Source organism: Limanda limanda, chromosome 14, assembly GCF_963576545.1.
Source record: "Limanda limanda chromosome 14, fLimLim1.1, whole genome shotgun sequence".
Lineage (NCBI taxonomy): Eukaryota > Metazoa > Chordata > Actinopteri > Pleuronectiformes > Pleuronectidae > Limanda > Limanda limanda.
This window is the reverse complement of record NC_083649.1, coordinates 21,247,246-21,265,832: the sequence shown is the minus strand read 5'-3', so window position 1 is coordinate 21,265,832 and position 18,587 is coordinate 21,247,246. Positions and strand designations below refer to the sequence as shown.

Below are 18,587 nucleotides of genomic sequence, written 5' to 3'. Positions count from 1 at the left end.
CCCCTTGCAGAGCCGTCACCGCGTTGTCAGTGGCAGGCTTGTGGTCAAAGGCTCTTTTATTAACAGACTGGGAGGGATGTAGCCCGAATCTGAATGCATAAACAATTTTACCATTTAACATTTATTATGTTTCGCACATAGTCAGATTACAATGAATTAAGGTATAACTGATCAGTGTGATGCTCCTCTGCTGCACCCACTGCCACAATACACCTGAAATGAAATGAGATTTTCTCGCTCAGAAAATTTGAATACAAACCTGCACTGTGACACAGATAGTAAGTTTGTTCATATGCCACCGCAGCGGCTCGCGGTATTCTGTCTGTGTCAGCTCGTTGAAAGCTCCTCACACTGCCTCTCAGTTCCTCCCTACTCAGCGAGTTATACTGCGCTCGCCTCCAGAATAAAACATGACACGCAGCCCAGGCCTAAAGAAGTAACCCGCCGGGTTTGAACAGTTGACAGTGAGTCATGAGAATATACATCACTCAGCTGAGTCTTATTTTTGGTCAGGAAACTGTCAGATGACAGTCTTTGACTTTGACATGAGATGACAAGAGCATCTGGCAGTTATGACAGACGACAATTAACTTCATCCGGGGCCCCTGCCGCAGTCGGTACCGTTATTAAAAGCTGCTGATTCACAGGTCTTCACACAATCTCCGGTTAACACTGAGGAGAATTCACATTGCCCTTGTCTGCGCTCTATTGATGAGCGTCTGTGTTCCTTTGCTAACGCTTTTGTCCTCATGTTTCATCAGGTACACAGAAGAAGAGATTCGACAGAAAGTGAGCACGTTCAGACAAATGCTGATGGATAAAGAGGGCGTCATCACCAGAGAAGGATCACACACACAACCAGTGTAAGTCATTTTCACTACTTTATTTACTGCTACCGCATATTTACACCCCCCCCACCCTGAGATCTGAAAAGTATCTAACAATCAAATCTATCAAATGAAATATAGTGAAGAGTAGTACCTTGAAACTGTACTTAATACAGCACTTGAGTAGTTGTACTGAATTTCCACCAGTGGTTTCAGTATTTATATTGGAAGAGGACAAGTTGTAATCCAGTATAGATTTGTATTTAGAAAAGAAAAAAAAAGGAGTCAGGATAAAAGCTGCAAAACTGTTGAAGGTGGAAATGGGACGAGGACAAACAATGAAAGATACTGACAAACATCGCATATGCTGTGTTGGTCCATTTTCTTGCACTTTTTAAAATGTGAGATTTTCAGTTTTAAGTGTTACTAATATTTTTATTTGACACATTTTTATTTGAATAGCTCTTTTAACAGTGCTCAAAGACACTGAGAAAGCAGGTCAAAGCAAATCCCGCATTGAAATGTAAAACACGTTGTTATAGACAAGCTTTGTCCTGCATTGCAAAGATAATGGTGAAAACCCATTAAACTTAACACAGACAAATAAAGATGTAAAAACCTGTGCAAATCCAAATAATGTATTCATTAACTCCCCCAGTGTGCATGCAGTGAGTCACCTGACCTCCCTCCCTTCGCCTCACATAATACATTTTCAATGACTTTAATGAGGAGCCCAAGGACCTCTGTATTGTATCTATTAATGACTAAATGTTTTATAACAGATGAATCTAATAAAACGAGACAGCAATAAATAACAAATGTAAACAGGAATTGATTTTGAAGGAGCGAGTTTGAGAAACGGCCTGCCGGTGTGTTAATGTCTTCCGGCACTCGGTTCCAAAGAGTATGCACCATAATTGCAAAGGTGCAATGCATTTTAATTTGAATCCTTGGCATTCGACTGGTAATGCCCCTCGGTGAATGCACCGGGTTTTGTTTAAACCCTGGTGCTTCGAAAATAATCAGTAGCATTTTAAAGTTTATTCCAAACTCTGCTAGGAGCGAATGAGCCGAAGATTGGCATGATAATTGTAAATTTGTTTTGCGTTAAGCCGCAGTGTACGTTTAAGCACGAGGTGGGAGGGAGAGCATCTCATCTGAGGCAAGCACAGATGGAATGAGAGGAATGGAAATGAATGAACCGTCGTCATCCACACACACACACGAACACACACCCACACACACACACTCACATGCACACAAACACAAAGAGCCATCAATTCAGGCCTGAAAAACATGAGAAACAGCAACAGCGGGGTGTGGGTGTGGTGGCCCTCTGCAGTCAGTCCATCATACTGTATGTGTGAATGATCGAGAGAGGCGTCGTGGTTTGTGACGACTTGACCCGCTGTCTGTGAACTAATGACTGGTAATGACGCCGATGATTCCTGTCTCACAGACGGAGCTAATGATTCTCCCTCCCCTGCAACTCAGCCGGTGGGCATCTTCGTACGGCAGGATGAACGTAATAAACATTTGCGGCCCAGAGAAAGTGCGCTGCGGAGATACAGAAAGCTGTGTTTGTTTTGTATTTCACTCGAGTTCCCTCTCAAGGGCACTTCTGATTCAGGTCAATTTAGGATTTTCAGAACTCGCCTCAAATACTGCAACTTTGCCTCTGCAGAAAAGCCTTGATGTGGAAAATTGAAGAAGGTTGTAATTTGCAGGGTTGTTACTACCCCCCCTCCACTCCTTCACATCCTTCACACACAGATACACACACACAAACACACACACACACACACACAACACACAGTGAAACCTCTCCCAGTGTCTTTCTCCCTTACTTTATAAGTGAAGTGCTGGAATCTGCTGCATTACTGCAAGGACACCTCAATTAGGCCATGGTTCGCCTCTTTGATTTAAAGTGCAGTATAGGACCTTACTGATCCTGAGGCTTCTTATACTCATTGCCACCAATAATGAGCAAATAAACAATCCCCTGCATTAATATGTAATTACTCAGGGGACATCCACATCAGCTAAAGCTAGGGTTATTCGTCCTGGAAAAGCAAGCAAGAGCAGCCTACACTCTGAAAATATGCAACCAATACATAACCCGTCCCGTTGACTCCAAAACACATGAGCGCAGATTGGTTAGTAACAGACCAGTGAATCATTTCATCTGGTCCATTTGGTCATGTTGCTTACTCCTGGGAGGGCCACAGACAATGGATCTTTTTTGTTTTTTTTCAGACAAATGTATTTATTGATCGCTATTGGGACAAATAAGTTAAAAAAGTGTTTCAGAAACAACTGACCATACCATCCTTCAGTGTGGCTCTGTGTGAGTGTCAATCACAGTGATAAAGAGGCAGAACCAAGCTGTATTTAAATGAATGTATGAAATGTACCTTAAACAATGGCTCTGATTTGTTTTTTTGCCTCAGGTCCTTTTTTTAAAAAGTTAATAAAAATACAGATACATCCATTACAGGTGCACTATAGGGTCCAAGTGAGTCTGATACTCACCGCCACCAACAATAAGCATTATGTGTAGGGGACTCTCACATCACAGCACTGTGCTGAACAGCCAGCACCAAGCATGGACGTGCCATGGATTTCATATAAATGTATGAAATCTTCCTGAAACAATAGCTCTGATCTGTTTCTTTGCCTCGTGTCCTTTTTAAATTTCCCTCTACCTGCAGTATGTATTTTATTAGAGTTTGATGGATGTTGCAAAATGTATGTGACATGCATGAATTAATTTTTTTTCCCAATGAGTCTTAAAAAAAGAAAATGGACAATCACAACCTCATGCTGCTGTGCTCAGTGTGTTTGAGTTTGCTCCGCTGGAAGGTTTTATTCCGATGCCATCTTTTCCACAGGGACCAATATTATTGACGGGTTAGGCCCCTCGGCTGTGGCTTAATACTCCTACACACTAGCAATAAACAGCCAGCAGTAAGCATGGGTGTGCTAGCTCATAACTCTGTTTACCAATGTCCCAAATTGATTTTCTTCAGGATGGATGGGAGCATAGAGCGGGGGAGGGAGCGCAGTGTGTAAAGCCTCTCAGAGTTATTCAGGCTTACACACCAAGGCTGTCCAATCGGAGCAGGATCCATTGAGGAGCTGACCCTGGGCTTTACATAGTCATTCAATATCTGATGAAATGCCTGAGACCAACCTTGGTCATTATGAAACAGATTTCATTTCAATAGAAATAGATCTGCTGTAGTGCAGATATCAAATCTGGGTGTATACAGAACATCAAGGTTTTTCCCCAATGATCACAGAATTGATGGCCTCAGCTTCAACTCCAAGCCCTGTCAATCCTTCATCTTAATATGACCATCGTAAAACACTGACTAGATTTTTATCCCCACCTTCCTACTGAGGAGTAATCAATCGCACCCCCACCTGCCTCCCCCCAGAATAACAAACGATAACTCTGCAGTAATAGAAATATATCCAGGCCCTCAGAGTGGCTGTCTGAGTGGGGATAGGAATGAGCCGCACCACTTTGTTCCCTAGCCCCGAGGAGGGCCTTGGCCACAGTCCATCACTGCCAGGTCCCAGGGACAGTGGCTGAATTAGGGAGCCTCTTACCTCACCAGGGGAACATTAAGCACAGGGACACTCGCTCTTCTGCCCAACATCCATGCTGTCTTGGTCACGAGCAGGCTGGACAGATGTCTCCAACTTATTGGAGCATGGCATAATTTAAGAGATTAGAGACAGGATGGGGAATTAGTTAATTTATCACTAATGACTAAGCATGGGCACCACTAGTTTCAGTTGTTGTTAATTACTCTTTTTGGCAGTGCGCTTAATTCCCAGCCCTACAGGGACTTAGACAAAATGCTAAATGGCCGCAAAAGAAAACCTTTTTGTTTTTAAAGGCCAAATTCATTTATAAATAGAACACATGTTGTCAATGTAAATGTCTCAACCTCTTAAGATTATTTGACGGCCATTACAAATAAATGAAAAATAAAGCATGTCAATGCCATCACTGGTATTTTACAATATACAATATAACACCATATCATGAAGGATTTCCAACTAAATGATAGTCTAATGAATCAGAGCTTTAGAAATGCATTATAAAGTGCTGCATTATTAAAACAGCCGACACATCACACTCTGCTTTTCTTGATCTTGTTTTATCTGATAGATGAATACTCTCAGACATCCAAGATCACTGGCATTTACTGTTATGTCCAATTTTTGTTGGTTGTTGACTTCTGGCATCTTTATAGCGACATTTTTATCCAAAACCAGACAATACCAATGTTTAGCTTTTCTTTTTTGATAAAAGTGATATACTGAGTGCCATCAGCTTGCAGAGTGTGCTTTATCCAAAATTACATCTCATCAATATGCACTGGTCGGCTGTTTCTAACTTTTAATAATGTTAACTCATTAAAACTAACTTTGTACTTTCATGTCAACTCAGCCACAACCACACCACCTACAGTTGTTTACTTCTTTCCTCAACTGATTCTTAAACTGGTGTTTTTGTTGCTCAAGTTCAAATGTACACAATGCAAATGTATTCATTAGAGAGAGCATTGTAGTGTGTGAGTGTATGTGTGTCTGTCTGTGTGTGTGTGTGTGTGTGTGTGTGTGTGTGTGTGTGTGTGTGTGTGTGTGTGTGTGTGTGTGTGTGTTTGTGTGTGTGTGTGTTTGTGTGTGTGTGTGTGTGTGTGTGTGTGTGTGTGTGTGTGTGTGTCTGTCTGTGTGTGTGTGTCTGTCTGTGTGTGTGTGTCATGAAGTAACATCTCTCTGTGTATGTGTTCAGAAAGGCATTGTGAAGTGAGCTTATTTTGCTGGTGCTTGTCTTCCCTGCTGTGCCCAGTGGTGCTCAGCCAATTAAAGGCTCTGTTTCCTCGTCTCCTCCAGACAAAAACCGTTCCCTGTTCAGGTCCACTCCACACTGTCCCTCCAGATACTTTGCACCATTTATTTAGTCTTTTTTCCTCTTTATCCTGATCTGATAGTGTTCCATTATGTGGTTGATCTTTTTACCCGAGATGCATTATCTTTTGCTTGTAAAAGAGTGAAAAAACAGTACAACAAACCCACAGCCTGGCCTGCTGAGCTTTGTAACAACACTGGGACCGGTGAAGGTCAGAGAGATGCGACTGCATGAGAATAAATAATCGGTGATGATTTTTTTTTTAAGCCAACAAGGTCAGATTTGGATCATAGGAGGCCACATAGGAGGGAAGGGGGCAGTGGGGCAGTGAGGATTAGGTAGGAGGCGGCTGCCATCTGTCTCTATATACAATAAACTATGTGTGGCAAGCGAGAAGATATGAGTCCAACAAGCTGTCGGCCTGTGAGAAATGATGATATTGTCACTCACAGCTGTGGTGAGGAAAGATTACAAATTGAAGTAATAAAAAAAGTTTAGTGCACGAGTGATGAATAAAGAAACTGGGTCAGTCTCATAACGTAAATGAATATGTTTGTTCTGGGCCCTGAATACAGACTGTGCACATCAGATACAGCATAGAATCCACTGCTCAACCCACCCCCCCATAGTTGTCGTAGATCTAATAAGCACATTTTGCAATAAGAATGACATATAACAATCTTCTCAAATGGAAAGTCTGACATCAAAGTCTACATTTGCTCTGATGAATTTTTAGGAAAACATATTTTTAATAGTGATAAACAAAATAACAAATAGATTTATTAAAAGGATTAGCTACCATATTAGTTGGTAGAATGTATGATTATTAGCCACACTAGCAGCTTAGCTTTTTGAATGACCCTGTCATTCAATCTAATATCTTAGATATATAGATATAGATAGAGATATATATATATAGGATTAATACATTTCTGTAGCATTTCTGTAGCTCGAGCTAGGTAACTTTTATATTTCTCATTGAAATGTTGCAACAACTATTGGAATAATTTGTGTTTAGTGGAGATACTTATGCCTCCCTCACAATGAAACCTACAGTAATTGAACTCTGGTGAAGTGCTGAATTTTGGTTCATTATCAAATGCCTGCATAAATATTCACTTTCTCCTATTTCCATCTCATCAGCCTCAGCACATATGAAAATTATTTTTTTGAAGTACACAAAGGACCCGTTTTCGAAACATATCCAATGATGCGTGTCTTGTTCAAAGCTACCAGTAAACAAGGAAAGCCATAAATGTGCACCCTAATGAATCAGGAGCTGTTCATGGATGTTGGACATGTAATTGGCCCCTCTGTGTAAATTGTTGATTTAGAAAAATCCTAGATCTGCCACTTACTCCGCCATATTTTGCATCTAGTGCTAATTATCAAATATTAGCATATCTTTACATTATAATTCCTATAGGTACTTTTACACCTCTTGTATAACCCACATACTCTCCGCCTCCATCATACTCAACTCTTTACTCTTGTCTTTTCAGGGTCAACCACCTCCACTATCAGCCTGACGAGTATGAAGAGGACCCTCAGTTGGCCGGCTATGAAGACGGAGACAATGACCATGAATACCACAGTGACAGCAGGTAAAGCACACGGTTAAACACCCGCTAGTTGTGTCGACCACCTCTGACCTGAGAAGTGATGAAATGAATCAGGCTATAATCTCCCTCAAGTGGATTCTGGGGGATGTCTTTGATCATATTAATAACCATAAAACTGATATCAGGACAAACGGAATGCTCCTCAGAACCGCTTGCAAAGCTCCTGCCCGCACATGGATAAAGAGCCGTTGTTATTTATGTTTGAATGAACGGAGTCATTTAGATCGTTCTTTCTGGATGTTCCACTTCACAGACAAGTGTAATTTCCTCAAAGCGATTTCCTGTATCCATTGCAAGACATATTGCGTGAATATTGTGTGTTGTGGGAGGGAATGAGGAAATGTACCCCTGTTATTGCCTCAGCAGCAAATAACTATAATAATAACTGTAATCAATAACCACATTACAACAATTATTTCTAATCTCAATCACTAACTCTCCCTCTCGCTCTGGATTCCTGTGGCCAACTCAGAGTGAAGAGGAAATCAAGCAGCTCTCCATCCCCTCGTCCAAAGAAGAGGAAGAAGAAGAAATCAGGCCGCAGAAGGAGCAGGTGAGTGGAAACAGCTTTTGCTGATGATTGTTCAACTTTGCCCCTTTTACTGTTTATTATGTTCCCCATTGGTAGAGTAATTACACAGGGATTTTGTGAGATGGTGAGTTCCAATTATTTTGTTGTGAATATTGAAACGCACCATCAGATACTGCAGTTGTGGTGATGGGAGGGGGGGCGGGATCTGTAGTGAGTGATGGGGAAAGCTTAGTGTTATCTTCTATTTTCTTTTGACAAGGTCAGTAAAATAATATGGAGTGAGAGTGAAAGAGAGAGGAGTACATCAACAGTGAGAGGGAGACAATAAACGGAGGAGGAAGGCAGAGGGGTGAATAGAGCCAGGGACAAAGAGGGCCTCTGTGAGAAAAATTAGCCGTGACTCTGTGGGAAGGGATGACACTTTTCCTAACGATGATCCCCCCCGAGGTGTAGTGTAATGACTGATAAGTGAACCGCCGGAATTTAGCAGCAATCTGAGGCTCATTCTGTCAACGAGGCACATGTGAAATATGTACCCTCTCTCCCTCAATAGGTTTGGCAGCTCCTCACCCACGCGCAGAGAGAAGAAGAAAAAGAGTGGGAAGAAACACAAGCGAGACAGGTGAATACTGTGTGGGTGTGTGTGTGTGTGTGTGTGTGTGTGTGTGTGTGTGTATGGTGTGTGTGTCTCATGTCATCACAAGGGTATGTCAAGAGTTGCCCTCACAGTGACGCGTGTTCAGACACGTTACACATGTCCCTTATCATAAACCTGAAGTAAACAGCGCCATGAACGTTGCCATATTCCTATATTATTTATGGATGATATTTAAAAAGTTTGAATGGGCTACATTCATTACGTTATTCTCCTGGATTTGTGTTTGTTTGTCTCTTTGGTGCAATAATTCAGCACAAGTGGAAGAAGAAGAAAGAGAATAAGTAAATGAAGGAAGTGAAGAAGGACAGCATGAATTAAGGAAATACAGGAAACAGAGGGTGAAAGGTACAGCAAGGGAAACAAAGAAAGAGAAAGAGGTTCCGGGGAGACAAAAATGAAAGAAGGAAAGACGGAAAACTAAAGAGAGGAAAGACAATGGAGGAAAGGAAGTAGGGAATGTGGAGGAATTTGCAAAGGAATAAAGTGAAGAATGATATCACAAAAGAAAGAAATATAGGAGAAGAAAAGGAAGAAAGACAAAAATGGAAGCAATACAAAAGTCAAGGGATAAGGGAAGAAAAGGAAAGGAAGAAAGATATAGAGGAAAAAGAGGTCTTGAGGAAGAGAACAGTGAAAGGAGGAAAGACAGAAAATTGAAGAGAAGACAATGGAAGCAGGGAATAGGGAGTTACAAAGACAATAAGAAAGGAGATAAAAGGGAGGAGGAGATAAGAAAAGAGAGAGAGCTCATCAGCAGTTACCTGCGCGGCGCCCTGGGATATCATAACGACAATAAGCAATTGTAGCTTTCCGTCCTCCTCGTTTCTCCCGCTCTCCGCCTGACTCGGGGGGAGTGGGGCTAAAACGTGTTGCTCTAATAACCCAGCCTGTATGGGGGGGGGCGCACAACACAAGAAAAATGAGCCTCTCACCAAATTGCTGAGCATCACTGCGCTGCCCTGCGCGTGTTCTCCCACCTCTCATCCATCCACGCACATCCTCAGCCCCCTCACCCCCCCAGCCCACCGCCAGCCTCCCACCAAAGCTGCTCTGCATTGCAGGTACTGTTTTTAACATGAATAATGCATAGATGAGGCAGAGGGGGGCAGGCAGGGTTCCTCCCTGGAGACACACTCTCTTGATGCTCCTTTTTAAGGTGGACATTGGGATGGGAGAGCACACTGCTTACATTCATGCTGCCGATTCTTTGTAGAATAATAGCTCTTTGCAACAATAGGTCCAGTTTGGGCTCAACCATGAGGAACCATTATTTGCCTCACATGTAGTATCCATGTCCTTGTACTAGAAAGGGGTCCGTGCGAGAGATGAAGAGAATAATCTGTGCTCCAAAACATCACCTCTTGCACAGTTGTCCCCCTGTGATTCCCTCCAGTGGGGAAACATGGGCAGCTACCAGGCCCACCGCCCCGAGTCACATATCAGTCACACACATTACCGTGACAGCTTTATTGCTCCCCTCGCACTGAATCAACACGTCTCTGCGCCGCCGCTCCCTCCCACTCCACGCTTCACTCTGTAGGTGTGCCACACAGCAGGGGAGATCTAGGGCTCTTCAGTAAAATAGCAACAACTCTCGCAGACCGGTTCCGACTAATCACCATGGAAACTGCAATGAGGGTGAAAGTGATACAGAGGTGACGTGTCAGTCACTGAGGACGGAGGAATGGCCAGCGTCTCCACCATTAGGCTTGACGTGCAGTGAAAGGGAAACTGCCACAGGAGCTCTGAGTTTATTATTTCTGCTTTGTCGCAGTATCTTTTACAGCCAGAAATGTTCTTGTTTATTTTATGAAAAATAAATGTGACATTCAACACCTGTGGAATAGCAACTGCAAACCTGCTGTGAGAACCACCTGGAGACAATAGTACAGATATACAGTTGCAATCAGAAATATTCAACCCCCTCACCTCAAAAGACATTATAGAGATGTGGATGACAGATAATGACAATAGGACCATCACCATATCTGGAACGTGCACTGATGTACAGTAAATGTACCTTTTCTCAGGAAAAGATAAACCTGGGAACGTTCAGATTGCTCTGTGTAGCTGCTTCTTGAAACAGGCCAACAGTCGCAGCACAAGGTGTATCGCTGTAGCTGTCATGATACCATCATTATAATGACTGTGGTGTTTTTGTTTGTGTAGATCTGCATCTGGCTCCAGGAATAAGCGGAGATACAGGTGTGTATGAAAGATGAGAACAGCACTGTTAACAGCCATGTTCATGACAGTGAGCATCAAGGCAAATGAGTTTTTGTAAGGTGTGCGTGTGTGTGTGTGTGTGCTGTTGCAATTTCTGGCCGTATGGACAAGAACAGTGAGTTGTGTCTTTAACGAAGGGATTTTCCATTGTTTTATGTACACAGCTTCATTATCTTACACATGACATTCGTTTCAGATCGGGCAGCCCAAAGAACAAACACAAAGACAAGAATAAACAAAAAAAGAGGTGAGACCCACATCGAATCCCTCTAATGCCATTTGCATGTTAATGTCGAGCCGGCAGGAAAAACCCACAGTATTCCTGCTTTATTCAGTTAAACAAAGCTTCACATTCATTCCCTGTAAAATCTGATGCTCTATGCAAACACACTGTGCCATCTGTAAGAATAATTTAAGCCCAGTTTGTCCTCTGCACACAGTAAAACAAACAGAGAACAGGCATCTCAGTCCACAACAATGGCTACAATAGGAATCACATCCAGTCTCATAAATTTATATTGGTATTTTACAGTCATTATCTCAGGCTCAGACTCACAGAGAATGTTAACACGTCTAAAGCACGGAGAGCATCTCCTCAGCGTTATGTGTGAGTTCAACACCATTACAATGCAATACATTACACCCTGTCTTAATTAGAATACATATTGAAAAGTGTGTGGCAGTGCATGAACTGTTTTACATAATGGTAGATTCACTACTGAGCTCGCTGTGGCATTTGTGTTTCCCTGTGATATATGCATACATACATACACATGACTGTGTACGTATATGTATGCTTGTGTGTGTCTGTGTGTGTGTGGGTGTGGTGTGTTTGTCCGTTTGTTGTCATCCATCAGGTCCCCCGGTGAGACCCCCAGTAGGAGTTCACAGCGTCAAGGCAGCTGCTGCAGCTCCCGTAGCGCCTCCCTGTCCTCCACTCGCAGCACCTCCAAATCTCCCTCCAGGTACATTCACACATGCATTTCACTTTTTTTCACACACTGATATTGCTGTACTGACTGTCGAGCGGTTGCCATGGTGACTGTCAGTCTCGCTCTCTCTCATTTACTCTCAGGGGACAGATTAGGGTACAAATGGGGCTCCTCAACGGGTCTTAAATGGATGTGATGTCTCACTCTGCACGCAAAGAATGATAGGGAAAAAACACAAAATTTACTTGATTAGAATCTGGTGGCAATAGGTCAAAGGTCAAGGTCACTGTGACCTCACAAGAAACTCTTCAAACATAGCATTTTGTACAGTCACTCTTAAATTCATGTTTCATGTGTCCTCTCTCCCTAAGTCTCGGTCGACTTCTCTCGAACCTGCTCTGCAGCTCTCTTCAACCAGAGAATATCTGTGTCAGAAGAATGTACATTTCATAATTTTATTTAATAAAGAAGAAAAAGAAGAAGAAGAGAAAAATATTCCCCCAAACTTCTCTTTTAGCATTTTGATAAATTGAGGCCCTATTGCTCAATAAAGTCACAATTTACTCACAAATGTGACACTAGAGCTGCTTTCAGATATGCACCGAATTACAGCACCTCCGATCAACTTCAGGAGATTATCTGAAGGGGCTGTACGAGAGAATAGAAATGTCAGAGTCAGAGGATCCGTACATTCTCTTGTCAGAGGAGAAGCCTCAGCTGCGTTCTTCATATGTTACTGGCAAACTACAGAAGAAATTTGGACCCAATTGTGGGCATTTTGCGTAGTTCATTTCTGAAACCGGTCAATTGAACATTGAACTCAAACCTCACTGTTTAAAGCACCTGTTTGTAGCCCAACACACTCACACATACAAACATTATTATGGAAGATTGAAAATGAAAAAAATGAAGAAAAAAACATAAAGAAAAGTCAGTCAAATCAATAAATGTAATAAAACAAAATAAAGACCTTTTCAACACTAATAAAAAGTGATACAACAACATTGATAAGCTTTAACATTACCCCAGTTTTTCATAAAAGCAAATAAAAAAAACAGATTTAAAGCACAGGTCTAAAACATTAAGGGTCATCTTAGAAACAAAACACTGGCTCACAGCGTCGTTCCTCAGGATGTTGGATGCTTGTGTTTGACCTCTAATGTCGCTGTCTGGCTCTGCTCTTCCAGACTGAACTCCAAGCACAAGACAGACGGACCCAAGGCGTCCGGCCCTCCGCTGTCCCCGGGCCCCAACAGTCCGGCCGCGTGGCACAACGGGGACCACGCCCAGCGGAGCCGCAACGGCAAGGCCAGCAGACTCGACCACGGCGAGGGCGAGAAAGGGCACGATGTATGTAAACTCCTCTATTCTGCTCCCACACCCCCACTCCCCCCCCCCACCCCCACCCCCCACCCAACGCCAACGGTATCTAACACAGTCTTTACAAATACATTTGATCTTCCTCTTTTGTGTTGGTTGACATGAACTCTACTCTTCCTCGATACTGAAAGACTTATTTTTGGTTCTTTCTTCATTTATTCCAAGGAGAGTTTTTTCGTAATAATATTACTAACATTGACATGTTAAAGACACTTGTGTCCTGTGTAAAACTTGCCGCTCCTGCTGCTTTGTTTCTGGCTCTCTTTGACTCCTCTGCCATCTTGTTTTTTTGTTTGTTCTCGCTATTTATCGCTAACAGAGTGAGGGAGCAAAGACAACCGAGGTTCTAGTATTTCTGTTCAGCACACACGCTCCGAGTCAGTGCACAGCATTAGCATACCACACCTTGACTGGAAGTATGAGCCACACTGGCACACAGTGTTTCCAAATGAACGAGCAAAACAATTATTGTTTCTCACAAGTGGGTACGTGCTGCAGCATAACACAAACACAAACAAGTCGAGCTAAGAGCAGGTATGACAGCTTCGGAACTCATGTGAAGAAAAACAACAGACAAAGTGTCTATCAGGAAAAACTTCCGCGGACAGAGTCTTAATCAGCCAGAAGCCTGATGGTGCTGTAAGTTATAACAATCTGAAATTCCTTCTTTACTCGTCAAAATATTTGCTGTCTTGATCCAAGTCTGACAAAATGAACTGTTACAAAATAAGACTATGAACAAGGTGCAGTTCACCATACCAGGTCTCAGCTGTTGCCTCTGGGGTTTATGGGAGATTTAAAATGAAAAAGAATTAATCAAGAAATCAAGTGAAAAACATTACATAATTTGATCAGCATTTCCTTTTATGCTTTTAAAGTATCTGTTAGACGTAAACATGTTTAGCTTTTAGTCTGAAATAACTTCATTGATTAAAATCACAGTGAAATAGCTCCAGTACTGTGATTTACTCTCACATGAAACAGAATATATGGGCAACTTTAGTCATAAGGGGAATTTAAAACAATTTCTTCAGATGTGATTGGACTAGGCAAATGTGGGTGTGGCTTCATAAATAGTATAACACAGTTGTATATACAGAGATAAAGTACCTTGAAGAAGAAGAATAGTGCCATGAGAGGTGTCACCCACACTGCTAGATCAGGAGGAGGATAATTCAGTACTAAATAATAAGCACTGTCATTAGTTTTCATTAGACTCATAATACTTGACATAGCTTGGAAGCGCAACCACGGGTGGAGCTTACATTAAAACTGCTTCCTGTGGGCTGGCCTACAGCAGTCACACTACTACTGACTGTACAAATAGTTATATTTGTTATAAAGAAAACTGCTTATATACAATTAAAATGGAACCTACACAGTTTGTATCAAAGTGTATTGTATTTCACTTTATTTCTTGAATTGATTTTTTATTTTTGGCATTTTTACACCTCCATATGTTGTGGCTGAATGGACCCTGACTACGGAATGGGCCACAGTTCTGTTCTTTAAGAAAATAAAACAGCAGCCCCTCAAAATGCTCATGAAGACTTAGGTATTATAATTTATATATGAACTGCACCTTGGTTGTGCGTGTTAATCACTCATTATCTAAAACACACTGTCTGTGATGAGTTTTAAATGACCTTCTACTGGTATGAAGACCCCCTGGCTCCTCCATGCCATAACTGGATCATTAGAGCTGCAGTCCGATGACAGCCATTATGTTGCTATAGAAACAAAAGACGTCACGTAAGCAAAAGGTCACCTTGTGAAACGATCTCCTCCTGATGAATAAGCATCTAACTGGGCTGCGAACATCACTCTCCCTCCAATGAGCTTGTGTCTGCTGTTTTCTGATCCAGCTTGCATGTGTCTCTGAGGTCTCATCTGATCTCTTTTCTCTGTCATTACTGTTTCTTTTTTCCCTCCTTATCAATTTAAGTGGTATTTACCAATGAATAAATCCCCAAATCTTTCTGTCTCGTTTACACAAAAAGCACTCAAATGCTTTGGAACTGGACCAAGTAGGTTAACTGGGTACGTGTATTAGTTTCTTTTTGTCAATACAGTTGTCTTTCTTCTCAAGCACACGCTCTGCTCAGTGATAGATCCTCTTCTCCTCCAGGCGTTCAACAGCTCCTGCCAAAGCACCAGGGGTCAAACACAAATGCTCCTTCTCTTCCACTTGACTTTACCATGTCGACGTGCATGTTGCCCTCAGGTGGCGGTGTATCTTCTGTCCCTGACCGTTCCTACTCTGTCTGTTCAGGCCAGTGGAGAATGGCAAGGGATGTCTGTGTCTTTCTCGCTGTGCGCTGTGATGTAGTGAACGAGGAGCGTTTAATTGGCTCACATTTTTTTGCTAAGCAGCATCTTTGGAGCGTAAAGGTGATGCTGCCGCGCTCTTGTTAATCTCCACCAAAGGCTAAAATATGTCATAATAATCCTCAAAGTGAAACCTTTGCACAGGAGGGTGGTTCTGTGTGGCAGATCCTGGATGTAACTGAAGTCTGACTTTACTGCAGCAGTTGTGTGGTTTCTGTACAGCAGCTCTGGTTCTTTATCTATCATCTCAGTTTGTGTACTGTACCTGTAGTCGTCCCCTAGTCCTGTGTGAGACTGTCCCACCCCCTGCAGGGGGAGACGGTCCTGGATGCTTCTCATTGAAAAGCTTTGGGAAGCAGATGTGCTGTGCTCTTAATCAGAGATGGGAAACTTGGGCAGATATGCCTGACTAACCAGTAACAAGTTGGTTATAAACACTACAAACTGCAATTTCTTGTTCAAAAACACCAGAAATCAAAAGTCTTTATCCCTGTCCCAAAGCCACATTGGAAGTCGAATGAAAAGCCAGCCATCATATAGAGACTGGAGGTGGAATAGTTATTAAAATATGTAGATAGTCAGACTAAAAGACATTCACTCTAGTTTTTGTTCTTTTTTACTATTGCACCCAGCTGTTCACATGAATAGAGCCAGAAATAGCTGTGTGAAGAATTCAAACCTTTCTTACTCTCTCACCTCTTCACAGCTGGCCAATCCCAGTGTGAGGTGCATGTCGGATTGAACGTTTTGAAAGTCACAGAATATGTCGGACACATCTGCCACTATAGAGCATGGAAAAAGGTGCTGGGGCGATTCCAAAGCTGTTCAACCATCAGACAAGTAGTTCTGAAGCAGTCACTCTCCCTGTAGCCTTTTCTCTTTCTCAAAAAGTAAAACCTGGCGACACACTTTCAACAAATCTCACCTCTGTGTAGTAAATTCAAGTTTTTCTTCAGCTGTGGAACTGGCTCCTTGTAACTCTTTGTGGCCAGTGGGGGAGGGAAACAACCAGTTCAAAGTGAAGTGCTCACCAACTATAGTCGCAGTCATTTTCAGGCTACAGCAGTTTTTTCCAGCTCCCTAAAGAAAAGCAACGTAAAGTGAGATGAAGTAAGTTAGTTTCAGAAAATAAATGTGAAATAAGCACAAATAATATTAAGGAAAGTTATAAATGAAACAGACAAAAGAATAAGGTGTTACAAAGATAAGATGAGATAGTCCCTACTGTTGGGATATGTAACGTGATACAGCAGCAACACAAGGAACAATAATATGATAATATAATATGAATTGCACAGACAGAAAATTCAAACAATATGCCGGACATACACCATCTCATCAGGGATGAACTCTGAGTGTCTGGTTTGGTGAATATATATGTGTTAAACTTCCCCATCTCTGATGAAGAGCAGTGCACGGACACTTTCATTAACGTTTGTCTCTGGGAATCATCTACGACTGTGTCCCCTGCGGCTGTTGGGACGGTCCCACGTGGGGCTGGTCATCCTCTTGCTCTTTATTTAAGGACTTATTCAAACACTTGAAACACGAACACACGGAATTAAAAAAATAACTTCAGGACAACTCACACATTTATGAACATGAATGTTATTTTAAAGGGACCCGAGCAATTTTGAAAGTGAACTCTCAGCTCACCTGTGTTTGTCCTGATGAGTAATGAAAAAACAAAGTTTGCTTGTGTTTGAAAAGTTCCGAACAGAGAAGTTTTGCTGCTGAAGAAGACCCAGGCCAAAATGAGACTGGGGTCCCTTTCAAATGAGTTTACTCTCTTTAGTTGTCTGTCTTAGCGGTGACTGACCCACCCCCCTCCTCCAACACTCTTCTACCCCCCCGTCTCCTCTTACCTGTTCATCTGTGTCCTGTGTGACTCACGTCTCACTCTCGTTGTCCTGGCATTATTTTTCTTCCCCACATGTCTTTCATTATCTGCCAGCTCTGCATGCCCTCCCTCCCTCCTTCTTTCTTCTCCCTCCTTTCAGTGACTGTTCTCAACATGGATGTCCACCAATATGACAATTAACTCTACCCGCTTACCCACCCACCCCCCATCATCCCCACCCTGTCTGGATACAAATATGGCTGCATTTGTTCAAGCGAGAAAGACGAAGCAAATCATGTAGTTTCTAGATTCATCCTTTGTTTCTGATTTTACTTTTGATTATCAATTCCATGTGGATTTTTTCCCCTCCTCCTCCCTCCCCTCTATTTTCTCTATACTTTTTTGGTTTGTTTAGTTCTCCTTTAGTCTCTGGACTTAATATGTAGCTTTGATACTAAAAGAGGTCATTGTCTTTTTCCCATTTCGCTGCGGAGAACATTCCTTTCTCCTTTTTTTCTTTCTTTCCTTTTTTTGTTGATATTGCATACGTGTCACTGATTGAAATGGAAGGTAGGTAATGCTTTGCCTACGCACGTGATCTTTATGCAGATGAGAATGTGACAAGCACCCTAGCCTGAGTGACGTCAATGTTTCTCTCTCTCTCTTTCTCTCTCTCTTTCTGTTGTTTACCAATGGTCTTTATCCAAATTAATTTGACTCCATCAATTATGATTTGACTCTTTAAAGATTGGATTACATAGAGCTCTGGTTTTTCTCTTTCCTCCTTAACTTCATTCTGAAGTCCAATATCCCGCTCTATCTTCCAGGTCCATTTTATTGTTTTCTTTCTGTTTTTGGTAGAATGCATTCCTGTTTGTCCAGCATCTCTATGTTTGTTGGTGAATTAGTACATCCGTCCTATGATTTCCTACGCATTGATTTCCACGACTGTCTCTAACAACTGTCAAAAGCACCAGTGGTTGTGTGTTTTCTTATTGTGCCACTTAGTTGTCTTCTCTAGTGGAGAGCGACTCTTCTCTCTGCGAGCATCAGGCTGTGCTTTTGCTGTATTCTTAGATCACAAAGCTGTTTATGGTTTCATATGAAGGGCCTTTTGGAGATTCATGCCATTTTTTCCTGACCTGCTTGGAATGAGCAGAGTATAACTGTGCATTATGACTCAGTGCCTAAAGTCAAACTTAATCAGGTATCCGAGTTTTGCTTTTGTTGAAGGCTTAAAATTAGGCTTTAAATAAATAATATACAACTCAGTAGATACAACAGTTTGAGTTATAAGGCGGCCATTATTCTGTTT

The 18,587-nt window shown here is 42.1% G+C and overlaps 1 protein-coding gene across 1 annotated transcript in view; it reads left to right on the top strand.

Annotated features, from left to right (window-relative positions):
• srrm3 (serine/arginine repetitive matrix 3) overlaps positions 1-18,587 on the top strand; it is a 33,254-nt gene that overhangs the window by 9,105 nt on the left and 5,562 nt on the right. Inside the window, exons 2-9 of the mRNA XM_061086626.1 lie at positions 762-863; positions 7,257-7,358; positions 7,849-7,929; positions 8,462-8,530; positions 10,736-10,771; positions 10,989-11,039; positions 11,650-11,757; positions 12,912-13,074. Coding sequence (XP_060942609.1) covers positions 762-863; positions 7,257-7,358; positions 7,849-7,929; positions 8,462-8,530; positions 10,736-10,771; positions 10,989-11,039; positions 11,650-11,757; positions 12,912-13,074 — 712 coding nt within the window. The remainder of the gene's footprint in view (positions 1-761; positions 864-7,256; positions 7,359-7,848; positions 7,930-8,461; positions 8,531-10,735; positions 10,772-10,988; positions 11,040-11,649; positions 11,758-12,911; positions 13,075-18,587) is intronic.